Below are 14335 nucleotides of genomic sequence, written 5' to 3'. Positions count from 1 at the left end.
CTAACATATCGTAGCAACAAAAAAAAACTTTGTAAAATAAATGTCAATTAAATTGTGACAGTTTTCAAATTGTTTTCAAAATGAGTTTTACCGAAGATGGATACTGTAATATGTAATATGTATTTAGCTCTTGGTGTCGCAGAAAATAACGCAGTAATCAGCTGCAAAGACATACACCATGCGTTTTGCTAACGAAAGACATTCCAGTGTGAATGTTATTAGGCGTTTTGACCAACAATTGAGAGGAAAAAAATATAACCATGACAACTACATACGGTATTTTCTGGTTACCTATTGCGTTACTGCCATTTTCATTTTCACTTTCTGGGAGTTTTTTCTTTAACTGAAAGCTGCAGAACAATTTTTGTTACAAAATCGGGGTCTATGTTATGCTATGCTATGCTACTAAAATACCTGTCCGTCCTTTTTGACACACCCGATATACGGGGTGATCAATAAGGACTGTTTAAGTTGGTAACACTGAATTGAATTTTAAATCGTATAACAGAAGTAACTTCCGGTTGTTGGTGGCTTGTCGTTGTTAATGCTATACCTATATCAGATATTTGTCAAATAAACCAACAAAACATATCCAGTTACAGTGTTATAAATAAAAATTTTCTTAATTGTATTGCCAACTTAAACAGTCCTTCTTGATCACCCGGTATAATCAACAATATACCGGATGTCCGTGTGAAAATTTATTTCTGGCGCCTTTAATGTTACAAATTTGAAATTTGACGATGCGAGTCAGCTCACATCATGGCCTCCTAGATCGAAAGAGACAAAGTCTCTTATATGGCCCATTGGCCCGCCGCATTGGCTAGTTTCACTGTTTTCAAGAGGGCAGCACATTAAGGGGCTTGGAGGGTTGCCTATCCTTAGTAACATAACCTTAAAAAATGAACAGTGTAAGGTTAGAACAGTAAAAATTTTGAATTTTGAGATTTCACTGTGAGAATGACAAAATTATGTTAATTTTTTTATACATAATTATCGAAAAGCCAATCAATAAATTGACAAATACTTTTTATTTCTCAAAATTACGCGCCCGCTGTAAGCCTCCATCATTGAAAAATAGACGGAACTACTATAGGGGATGTCATGGGATGTCCATTAAAGACATTTAAAAATAGACATTTCGACGATGCGGCCAGCCATAACCTTACATTGTCCATTATTTAAGGTTGTTATGTGCTGCCCTCTTAAAAACCCGAAAAAGGCCTGAAACCAGCTAATGCGACTGGCCTTAGTGGCCTTATAAGGGACTTTGTTTCTTTCAATCTAGGAGGCCATGGCTCACATGGGGACAGAATTTAGTATCGGGTGTTCATTTAAATTTATTCTCAAAGTAGGCACTGAAGAGTTAGTTGTGAACTAACCACGGATTGCAGATGACGGATCAGCTGTTTAAATCTAACCTAACTTTTTGCTTTGTTTATATCACGGCCTCCTAGATTCATAAGAGACTCGTCTCTTATCCGGCCTGCCGCATTCGTAGTTCTAAGCATTATTTTTGTTTTATAGGGTGCGCCACAATACGGGGCTTATGTGTTGTACTGGTTGCCTGCCTTGCAGGAAATTATTGTTTTATAGACGTGTTTTCAACATTTTTCAACAGTTTTAACGCACACATACATCTGACAGTTTTTCAAAATCTCAAATTAAAAGATTTTTTATGAACGGTAAATTTAATTTCAACAATTTTCTTTTTTATATATTTTTTTTATTTGTCTGTGTGCGAGTTACAAAAATTTACAATGATAGGAAGTTCTAATTTTTAAATAAGTGTCTCACTCACATTTTACCATGAACAGGACAATGAATTAGTGGATTTCCCGAAAGATTGATGCCAAGATATTCTTCAAAACAAAATTTATATTTTCCTTTGGAATGCTTGGTAGAATTTCAACTATTTTTGAAATTATTGTAAATTGTATAGTTTGCGAACGAGAAATTGGAATTTTAGCTTCTTCACTTGCAATGGGTAAATTGTAAAGATTATAATAATGAAGATTTACGATAGTGTAAGTTTATCTACCTGCTAGTTACTAAAAAGGGATGCCGAATATCGGCAAAATGCAGATTGTTTGTCCCTCCTGGAATGAACTGCTCATAGTCCTAAATCTTCATTATTATCTATAATGTTTAACCTTCCCAAAACCCATTGCAAGTGAAGAAGCTAAAATTCCAATTTCTCATTCCCAAACTATACTAGACCCACAAATTGATCATTGGGGTAACTTAGCCTTCCTCTATCTTAGTAATAAATTAATTTCAGTAAAGGGATTTTCTTTTTCGAATTTGAATCTTGTAAATGTGACAAGCAATAATCACATCCATGGACTGCCTCCGTTATTTTCATAATTAAGTAGCCACATAAAAAAGGTGTTGCCGCCGTCTCAATTTGAAAATTGGTACTTGGCAAATAAGTAAAGGAAGACAATTTTTCTAGTTTTTCCAGAGAACTATCTTACAAGGTGACTGAAATATTTACATTGGTCCTTAAATTTTGGAATCTTGGTAACATTTTACTACTTACTTGCATATTCTGCGGCACTCATAATATTACCAGTAGGATCTCTCAGTCCTATCTTCTATGCCGCATTTAAAGTGATATCATTGGGTAGATTATGATAAGAAATGTTAACTTTATGTCGTGAACTAATACAACATTTTTTCTTTGTTTGTGGCATTTTTTAAAGTTTCGACTGCACTTAGTTTTTCAAATTGACAATTTATTATATAAAATGTCATTATTCATACGTATTTTTAGTTGCATATACTAATATATGGGTCACATTAAAGTCGCTAGATTTTTATTTTTATTAGATGGCAGCGTCCCCTGACGGCTTGTGGTGGGTGCGTTTCCAAAAAAACCGATAAAATGCATAGGAGTTTGCGTTCTATAGGTTTACTGTGTTGTCTATGGGGAATTTTCAAAAACAGACATTTATCGAATGCGACAGGCCGGATAAGAGACGAGTCTCTTATAAATCAAGGAGGCCGTGGTTTATATTTTTACTTTGCAGATTGACAAGTGGTGCGTTCACAATCGACTCTTCAACGCCAACTTTGAGGATAAATTTAAATGAATTCCCGTTAGTTAATTAGGTAAAAAATGTTTCAATTTTAATGAAGTAAAATGTTTTACAATAGTACAGCCGATAAAGATAGTTAACAAATTCTGAAAAATTTTCCTTTGTAACCTATCACATTTTTGCAGAGTCCTGAAAAAGATGTCCTCTTAATCTGCCGTTAAAAGTGTAGGGTGTCAAAATAGTGACGTGACAATTATTGTAAATTACGTTCCCTTAGCCCTCATGCAGTTACTGGCATCTTAAATTTTTAAATTTGTAATGTTAAAACGCCCAGAAATAAACGCCTCTGAACTTTTCTCGCGGACATCTGGTAAAGTGACTCTTATTATTACACGAAATATAAAAAATCTAAATCAACGATATCTTGCTGCGAGCTAAAATTTCTTTCATGCAAAACATTGAAGAGGTGGTCTTTTTCTAACGAGACGCTGACAAACAATACCTGCAGAACCGGAGTATCGAAAAGGCTTTTATAAGCCAGCTATATAAAGGCCCTTTGTTAGTCTAATTTGCTTCCTCAATTATTTTCTATTGAATTTATTTGAACTATAGAGCGACTATCTCAACCCCTATTACTACGAGTACAATTCAGCTTAGAGGAAGCATCAACTTGCTGAAAAACTTACCTATTCCAAAAAGACTTCAAAACCTTGCTTAGCAAAATTATAGAATTTACTGGATTAATATTAACATAACCTGTTAATATCGCTTGCTAGTATGTGTTAACATAAATTTGTATTTTTTAAATGTTTTTTAAGTGTTTTAACTTTATAACTCCAGTTGAGTAATGCTTCAGTCACTTGAACTGTGACCAAAATAGACACTAGAAATTTTACTGTCAAAATTTAGTTACCTATTCATTACGTTATATTCAAAATATAGGCAAGTTCCTTTTACAATTATGTTAATAACTTAGCACATAATGGATGTTAGAATAATGAATAATTAATTACCAAGATCGTTTAAAGAGACGTAGATATAATGGTTCTTATTTAAGTTGCAATAATTTCGACAAATACTTCTAGTAAATGCAGTAATTACCTTTTTGCAGGCAATTTTTTACGAGACAAGTACGATGGTGCGACCGAAGTACGGGTAAACCGTCGGGGCCGTCTTCAGCTACGTGATACTCGTTTTCGTCTGCCTACTGCCTACGACCTCGTCTACATGGAGGATTCTCCAAATTATTGTGTTCGAGATGAACGACTGGGTTCGCTGGGCACCCAGAGTCGAGTTTGCAACAGGACCTCGCAAGATTTGGATGGTTGTAATCTTCTTTGTTGCGGACGAGGTTATAATACCCTTAAGTCGACGATAAAAGAACGGTGTCACTGCAAGTTCAAGTGGTGTTGTCAGGTTGAGTGCAAGACATGCGTTCGGTCAGTGGATGTGCACACGTGCAAGTGATTTGTATAAATAAGAAATTCAATCTTCAGTATTGTTTGATTGTTGTTGTGGTGTTTGTCGACTACTTTAGGTGGTAAATGTGTGACTGTGACATTTTGAAAAGTGAATTTTTCCATTGTAAAATATTTTTATTGATTTATAGTACTAAGTAGTAATTTATTTATTTGTTGATATGTAATTTAACATGACGTTTTATTTTACGAAATCATTAAAAGTATTATTTTTTTTAGGTACTAATGATGTCGATGTGTATTAATATAACTTTTTTCACATAATTTTCCATAATCATATGACTGATACAAACATTTTTGTTAATTTTTAAAGCATTTTTGGATAAATATAATTCTTAAAAATAGTTTTACATTTATATACTGACCGTGTTGTATATATTAAAAACGAATAGCTTAAAATGACACCTTTTCAACTTCGCAAATGTAAATAATTAAATAAGAATACCTATAATATTCGTGAGTGCGTAATAGTTATTTATGGTATAAGTGGGTTATTTAAGATATTACCCACGAGAGGTATTTGTAACCTACGAGGGCTTGCCCGAGTAGGTTATTACCTCGAGTGGGTAGTACTTAATAACCCACGTATGCCATACAACGTTTTATCCAATATTCCAAAATTTTTAGATAATGACATTATTGATGAAATTCTGCTCCCGATGGGTTATGAACGTTAATAACCCACGGTGCTAATGGCAACGTGGGTTATGTATGTTATAACCCACGGTGCAAATGGCAACGTGGGTTAAAACAACAGACTAGTTATAGCCCAGTTTACTCAATTAAAACTAACTAGTAAAACACGATATTACTATTGAATGTTGGATAAAATATTATTTTTTGAAGTAAAAAATGTACCTAATTGCTGGAAGCAATATTTACAGTAGTCCCCCCTTATCCGCGATTTGAAATTATAAGAAAGAAGAGCATAAATGTATAGGTCCATAAGTTACCAGTACCACACTCCGTTACGATGTCTGCTACTTATTAACTTCGTTTCATCTCATCATATAGGCATTGTTATGTCGGCATTTAATCATCAATTTTCACCACTAGAAGAGCAAGGAAATCAAGGAATGATGTACAGTATAGTACTGTATTTGATTGAAAATCGCATCCATGAATCTACTATGCAATGAGAAAGCTACGTTTATTGTTATTACCATGGATACATAAAACATTTCCGGAAATATTTTTGACAACTCTAGGTGGAAAGAAAAATATTTCCAGTATAACAAAAATTGCAAATATTTTATTCAAATTATGTACGTACTACATTTTTATAAATAAAAGTTCAACATGTTGAGGAGTTAAAATTCTACAGTCTTGGTATATATTTTTAAAAAACATTTTTTGTCGTTCACTGATGGTTGATGTATTCATGCGATTTTCTTGCCGAATATCCCTCTGCATAGATATTATAAATTATAAGTGATCATTATTTTTGTTAAGATTTTAACGTGTATTATTTTTAAATGCCACTGTACCATAGATGTATGTTAAAAAATCTATGTTATATAGGATTCGCTATTACCCCCGAGTTTCAAGGATCTGCGGATACAAGGGGAATACCTAGTGTATTCAATAACTTTGGAAATTATTATATCTTTATTCCGTGCGGTATTTTTTTTTTCTTTAAAATTGGTGATAACTTAACTCGATCGATTTGATGTGATAAAAATATACAACACTACTTTATTTAATTTATGGAAATTGAAACTGAAATGAAATTAGAAAATAGAGAATGGTCTCGTCAATATTTTCCAATCAGACATGCGGAAAAAAGTTCATGAACTGCTGCGATCAGGTTATTTTATTGACTTCACTATATTTTCTTTAGCTTACAACGGACGCTATATTAAGAACTTCATACTCTCAAAACAGTTAGGATAGGAATTTATTACTCAAAATATACCCTATTTATATAAAATCTCTGCAGCTTACTAACGACATTTATTAATCATTTATTTATCATTCAAATTTGTTAATTTTTAATGCATTAAAAATATTCCCAGTTTATAATAATAATAATCAAGCGCCACTCTCATTCGGATCACCTAAAATTCCTGTTTAGTACAATGTAGTAATAATAATAGCCACTGAACTGCCGTAACAGTTATTTTCGTATTAAGTGGGCAAAATGATTGTTTTTTATTGGTGCATGAGAAATAAGTTTTTGGGCGAGACTTCAAACTCATTCAAATGCGCCAACAAAACAATCATCTTGCGCACGAAATACAAACACTATTTTTTCTACAATCGCTTTTTAAACCTTTGCTAACTACACAACGATTAGACATTTAAGTTGCCCGCTTGCGCTGGTCATTTAGTTACGAATTTTTGTAAAATTTTCCTTGGCTGTTTTAATTTTTTTTTCACTGTTTTTTACGATGAAAAATAGCTATTTATTATACAAGTGTCTTATAAGGCAAATGCGAAAGAAATGTTTAGCCACGAAAGCTTGCTCGAGTTGACTAATATTTCTTGAGTGACTTATTTGCTGTTAAGGCACAAGTGTAATACATAGTTTATCCAACACCTTCTTCTGTAACAGTTCATATTCTTTTTGATCTTCAATAAACTATTCAATTCTCTCTAAACTCATTAATTATAAAAACAATTTAATTATGGGTTCATAAGTCCACTAGTGTTTTATAGACCTCATAATATATTCGAAATCGGCAATATTATGACTTCATAATAAACAGGTGTTGGATAAAAATATTAAAGCATCCAAAGAAACTTTTTGACAACTATTTTTTATCTATCAAAAAATGACATACTTTGCGACTTGATAACGATGCATAAATGTCGCGTTTTTTGGACGGTTGTAGAAAAAAATATTTTTATTCAAAAACGACGAAATGTGGAATTATATTTTTCTGGTTCTTTGACACACGAATATCTAAAATTAGTCGTTGATAAGTTATTAAAATGGATAATATTTTTTTATTAATTTATGTACTTACGGTGAGAAATATAATATCTATTTTTTGACTGATTAATATTATACAATGTATAACTAATTATAGTTTTCAGTATTACAATATTGACGCAACGTTGATTGTTTATATTGAATTTACTGTTTTAGATTTAATGTGTATTTAATTGTCTATATGTGCATCAGGATAGATGGTGGAATTCGTCATAAACTTTAGTGCTTTTGTTTAGATAAACGAGTAATAAGATTTCTTTTTTAATCCAATATCCTGCCGTCACTTTAGTATCACTGGTAAACACGGGTATCACGATATCCTTATTAAATTTAAACATAACTTTATTACCATGGTGACGAATTTATCTCTTTCTGGCAAGTTATAATTGCATAAATATCTGTATATTGCCAGAAAGAGACCTAACCCTGTGGTTAGTCTAAAGTATGGAATAGGCCAATGGGCGGTTTATTTCCGTAAATATGAACTTTATGACAAAAGTTTTTTTTTACTAATTATTCTCCATTTCTTACCCTACTCGTTGTTTTTGTGTGTCAACGCATTTCCATGGAAACGTATTTTTTTAAATCGCAACCAACCAAGTGATTTTTTTGCTGATTTTTATTTCTCTTTTTTTTCTTCAAATGACTTGATATTTTTTTCCTATGCTTTAATAACAAAATTTTAGAGAAAACGCTCATAACACTTTATGTACTCAAATAATACTTAACTCAAATTAAATGTTCAAACTGAAGACCCCCAACAGCTTGACAATAACCTAATCAATCACAAAAATTACGCAACGAATTTTGCAGCCAGTTAGGTGGTATTTCTTTAATTTCATGCCTGATAATAATCCAAAAGTCTAAAGCACACTATTCTCTGGTGAAGCCACATTTTGTCTAAATGGGTTTGTAAACAGACACAACTGTCGCTACTGATCCACTGAAAATCCACAAAAACTTAATGTCTGGGCTGGCATTATTGGGCACCACATACCTAATAGGTCCATACTTTATAAATGCAAATTTGACAACAGATAGATACCTAAACCTATTGCCTATTGCGTGATCACATTGTACCTGACATTGTACATTTATTTCTGGATGAACATCGACAAGGAATGCCAAACCGCAATATTTGGTTTCAGCAAGACGGCGCTCTACCACATTATGGTGTTGATCTTCGCCTGTTTCTGAATAACATCCTTCCAGGTCGTTGGATAGGACGTCGGGGAGCTATTGAATCGCCTGTCAGGTCGCCTGATTTGAGTTCTCTAAATGTTTTCCTCTGAGGTCATTTAAAAAATAAAATTTACAAAGAGAAGCCACAAAATTTGCAACCTGAAAGCCAAAATCGGGCATGAAATTGAAGAAATACCACCTAACTGGCTGCAAAATTCGTTGCGTAATTTCTGGGATAGATTAGCTCTTCAGTTTGAACATTTAATTTGAGTTAAGTATTATTTGAGTGCATAAAGTATTGTGAGCATTTTCTTATTAAAGCATAGGAAAAAATATCAACTCATTTAGAGAAAAAAGAAGGAATAAAAATCAGCAAAAAAATACGTTTCATTGGAAATGCGTTGATACACAAAAACAACGAGTAGGCTAAGAAATGTAGAATAATTAGTAAAAAAACTTTTGTGAAAAAACATTTTTTCTCCCTACCGGTTAGAAATGTAGGCTGTGGATACCTCATTTGAGGTGAGAAAATTCAACTTTCTCGCTAAGGTAAGAAAGTTAATCATGAAATGTTTATGGTAAAACTGTACCAAAATACAAATGTCATAAATGTCAAAAGTGAAATAAGTTATTGATAAATGAAAGCCAATTCAATGAAGTAAGTTGGTAGGTCAATCATATAATCTGGAAAATAAATAGATAAGCTAGGTAGGTAGATTACTTTACCCTGTTTATATCAAATTTTCGAACAAACCTCAAATCTTCAAATGCGATGACAAGTTAATTAAACAAATAACACAGCCTACTATTCAATTCTCAAAATTTTCGTTTTAATCACGAATATAACCATCTTTTTTGACTTTTTTCAACAAAGTTGTGCCGGTAGGGAAAAAAATTGTATTCAAACCTTGTTAAGAAAGTGTCCTTGCAGACCTTAGGCACTTACAAACCTCGTCTACGACTCGGTTTATAATCTTTGCCTGCGGTCTGCAAGAAACCACTTTCTTACCTTGGTTCGAAATATACTATTTTTTGCATATCGTAATGAAAGTGGCTCTTTTTTACACGAAAAATCGTAGTGAAAGCAGTACTTTTTTGCATCATTTTATTCCATCTCTTTGGAGATGATTATCAAAGCAGACCTAGGTATTTTTTTTTAATTTTTCATAAATCCTTTTAGACCAAATTTCGATATGCAAAAAAATAGTGTGTACAACACGTTATGAAAGTCTCTTTTTTTCACTTATTTGCGTGATTTGCAATTTCGTGAAAAAAAGTATGACTTTCATAACTAGTTGTACAAATAACTATTGTTAAAAAGTTCATATTTATGGAAATAAACCGCCCATTCCAGACTTTTGTCTATATATCGTTTTATGTTTACTTTAATTACGACTTTAGACTTTAGCCTACTTTAATAACGGTGTCGTGATATGGCCCTTGTTTACATTTATGACGTAAAAAAAAAACAAAAAAAAAAAAACAATTATTTTACCAAGATATATTTTTTAATAGTATATTGTATATCAAGAGTTGAAAATGAAAGATTTCGTTTGCTTATGCCACGCGCCTACGGCTTGTGGCTCAATTCTGCAAACTCGTGTGAAATCGAATTTTCAACACGTGGTATACACGATATTTTTCCGACGACCACAAAAAAAACGCTAATATTCGGCATCCCTTCAAACTTCAAATATCATTCGACAGAGCTGCGGACAAAATAATTACGCCGTTGCGCGGAGATAGACATCGTTAATCATCGGCCCGTGTACAATATAAAAACACACAGCTGTCGGCCAATCAGATTTCTCAAATTTTTCATTGTACACGGTTAGGCTGTTCGTTCGTGTTCGTGTTGAAATCGTTTGCAATTTTAAATTTTCACTAAGGAAAAACCGTGTGAAATGTGCCATATTTCACAGTGGTCGTCTGAAAATGTTAATTTCCTGTTTTAACCTAGTTTTCATTAAATTGTCTATAGACTGAACTGTAGTTGTAAAAGGAATTAATCACTTCTCCAGAGCAGAAAATTCCTTTAAATTACAACAGTATAATATCTTTTCTCAATGTTTAATTTATGTGATAACTGATAACTCAACGAATTTATTAAAAGTACTAGAGTTTAAGACCGATTTAACCATCCATTTTAAATAAAAATGACTGTTTTAAATTATTTCAGTTTAACTCATTAAACACATACCTAAAATACATAGTAATTTTCCTTTTTTCCTTTCAGATGTCAGTATTATTTATTATAATTTCATTAATTTAATTATAATTTTTGTGATTAATCTATTTAGTAAAAATGCTGTAAATACGAGTATTAATATTTAAATGGGAATAACTGAGTCCATAAATACGACTTTTTTATGAAAATGTATTATTTTTATATCTATATTATTCAAACATGTATGTATAGTAATATAATATGTTTAACATAATATGTACTTTGAGTTTTTATTTAAAAAATGTTAGTACCTATCAAACCAACAAAAAGAACGATTTTATTCCTATACCTACAAATAATATGACTATAGTCTAAATTTCACAGTTAAAATTTATATTCATATAATACGATTTCTACAGTGCTAAAGTACGTGACGATTTGGCAATTGGCATGCTCAATTTATGAGTTTGTGAAGGCTTTCGCAGCCCTTGTCCATCGGTATGTTAATTTTCAGGTTTAACCGCGTAAAATTTCTGGTAGCTGAACTTTCGGTGGCCATGCTATTGCTGTTACCTTCTTCATAGCGAATATGAAACTGGTTCACTGGTTGTGTTGTCGATTACGAGTTCCAATGTTAGATTGTTGATTTTTGGTGGTGGGAGATGGAGGTGGAAGACTCTTTACAAACTCAGCAAACACCTCTATGGGGAAGAAATTTCGACATCAACAAAGAAATTGGAAGCACCATCAGGTCCTAATGTCATTTTATTTTTTATTTTTGTAGAGCAATATACATATACGAGTACCTCATATTCAGATTTTATGTACTCGTACATACGAGAGCAACGAGAATATGATGTAATTCAAGTTGAATTAGATGGAAAAAAATTCTTTTGAAAAAGTCAGCAAATGAATTTTAAATGCGCACAGGATCATTTTTCATTTCTTTAATGTAATACATCAGTAAGACATCTTTTTTTGATGCTTTGTATATGTTTTTCCAAAACAGATTCGCTAGATTCAATGTTTTGAATGTAAATTTCATAAGAGTGTTTGATGTTATTCTTAATTTGTGTCCTTAAATATTTAAACTTGCCATAAATTTCCATGTCTTTGTGGAGTTTGTGCCTAACCCAAAGTTTTTATTATTCCATTTTATCCCAAGTTTCTTAATCATTTCGCGAGAAAACGACGGTGGATAACTGGATATTGACGTTTTTTTAAAACGGCTGTTTTTAGATACTGAAACATTCAATATATTTTATGATGTAAGTGTAAGTGAGATTTTATTTTGTAAGTGGGGTAGATTGGGAAACGAGCGTAGCGAGTTGACCAACTCCACGAACAAAATAAAATCACTTTTAAGTTTTAACACGTCCATCATACATCTATTTTTTATACAACTGGTTTGCATTGCATTGCATTTAAAAACGCAGTCGCATTTTTGATGTTTATTTTAATTTCTGCGGCAAAAATCAGGTAGCTAAAGTCTATTTTTTCCTGGTAGGCGCGTGCGTGCGCATCTCCGAAAGGTAGAATCACATAGCTAAGATTTTTAGCAGGATGCAGGAATTGTTAGTATTTTTGGTTGCATATTATTTAGGGGGATCAGTATTTGTGGTTGCAGATTAAAACTCATGTTTATGATTTAATTTTTGTATAATTTGTAAAATGTAAACAAAAAAGTTTATGAATCAACTCGTGGAAAAATTGATAACAAATATTATATGTACAACATTTTTTTATTTTATACACACAGGAGTTAAATTGGGTACAAAACAACTCGATACTTTTGGATTCAATCGTTAATTTAAAAAAAAAAAATAAAATAAAATATCAACAATAATCACATAAAAAAAATTACAGTGACATCGACAATAATTGTCAGTTCACATGAAAGCGGCAAAAATTTCATAACATGGACAAGGCCTGCTTCGACTACAATCATTTCTAATAACCAGAAAAGGTCTCCCTTCTTGGCGTATTTTTTTTATTTCCCGTAAATATCTTCTTCGCCAAGATATGTCTTCTCTTTCTATTAACAGGCTTTTTCTGTTTCGTTATTTGTGCTATTTGAAATAAACATAGATTTCAATGTTTTATAGTTAACTGAAAACAATGTATGTACTTACTTGAATTTTAATTCGTGTAAAACATTATAAAGCTTAGAACGACTGATGTTTGGAATTTCTTCATTGTTTTGCACTTCCCTGTACACAGCATCAATTGTAGGAATTCTGTTTGCAGAGAAAAATGAGTGCACTGTTTTTCGAATGAGATATTTTTGATGTTCATCCATTTCCTATCAGGTTTCTTCAGTGCCTGTAATTGCCCACACTTCTTTTCTTCCGCCAAGTATCATTGTGTTGAACCTTCAACACAAAGTAATTAAGCTGTGATACAACAAAAAAAACCTCAGAAATCAATACCAGTATAATCTGCAGTTTTTTCCATATGAGCCGTCTTGGTTAACTGGGCAAAATCCTTGGAGATCCCACGAAATACTTAAACGATCATTTCTTTCTCGGCTTGTGAGAAATTTGCTATAAATATGCATTAATAAAAAACTGTTACTTGATGTTAGCATAAATCCAACTTACGCCGTTTGGTGATCGAAATTAAGACATCTTGTTGACATATAAAAACTTCTTAACCTCTAAGAACTGTTTTTTTAATAAATAAACGGACACAACACAAAATACGCACAAAACACGAAAGGAAAACTAAGACACGATGAAACAAAAATGGCAGCTTGGACCTGATTGACAGTACAGAACACTGTAATATTGCACATTTCTCTAGTGTAAGTAGAAAAATAAAGTAACCAATAGGAAAGTCGCATTTCGTTGCAGTATTTTGTAAATGCGCACGCACGCGCCTACCAGGAAAAAATAGACTATAGTCTTCTATTGACATTTGTTTATTAGAAACGTCAAAAAAGTTTTCATTACGTTTTGTAAAACACTTTCAATTCCACATTATTGCATTCGTAAACATGGAATGCAAAGAAAACGACGTTAACGATGCCGATATCGACGACAGATTTCCCGCAGATATTGAAAAAGCGTCAAATAGAGCCACTTTAACATTTATAATACAGTAGTTTATTTGACTGGTTTGTCTGCCTCACTGCGTTCGGCAGCCAATCTACCGCCGCAGCACATAAAACTTCATTTTTGCTCCTCATAACATAATATACCTACTATTTTCTTCAAACGTCCGTAAAATATGACATTGCACTGCTGCATTGATAATGCTAAAGTGTCACTTCATTGTCATGGCATCTAACGATCTGACCAGCGTCCGTGAAGTTATTATCTCCGTTGAGGAGCGTCCGTGAAGTTATTATCTCCGCTGAGGGTGTCCGTGAAGTTATTATCTCCGCTGGTGAGCGACTGTAAAGTAAACTAGGTACAGGTCGACCAGAACAGCTTGGCGAGTGACGCAGTGGACTGAAATCCCTCCCACTAGCGGAGCGCACTTGTCTGTTGGGTCTGGAAGTGTTTAGATCGTGTACAAACGGGCGAAAATA

The 14335-nt window shown here is 32.7% G+C and overlaps 1 protein-coding gene and 1 long non-coding RNA gene across 2 annotated transcripts in view; one reads left to right on the top strand and one right to left on the bottom strand.

Annotated features, from left to right (window-relative positions):
- The window catches only part of LOC138122642 (protein Wnt-5b-like), a 37951-nt gene extending 33210 nt beyond the window's left edge, over positions 1–4741 (top strand). The window contains exon 7 of the mRNA XM_069036900.1: positions 4153–4741. Within this exon, the coding sequence (XP_068893001.1) occupies positions 4153–4508 (356 nt within the window). The 3' untranslated portion in view covers positions 4509–4741. The remainder of the gene's footprint in view (positions 1–4152) is intronic.
- A 7539-nt stretch (positions 4742–12280) lies between these two features.
- On the bottom strand, positions 12281–13675 carry LOC138124837 (uncharacterized). The gene is made up of 4 exons (XR_011157294.1): positions 13404–13675; positions 13233–13346; positions 12936–13175; positions 12281–12872 (listed from the first exon to the last, which is right to left on the bottom strand). It is a non-coding gene; the product is annotated as an uncharacterized lncRNA (long non-coding RNA).
- Between the last annotated feature and the right edge of the window lie 660 nt (positions 13676–14335).

Source organism: Tenebrio molitor, chromosome 2, assembly GCF_963966145.1.
Source record: "Tenebrio molitor chromosome 2, icTenMoli1.1, whole genome shotgun sequence".
NCBI lineage: Eukaryota > Metazoa > Arthropoda > Insecta > Coleoptera > Tenebrionidae > Tenebrio > Tenebrio molitor.
The sequence above is the reverse complement of the archived record's forward strand: the minus strand, read 5'-3'. Positions and strand labels throughout refer to the sequence as shown.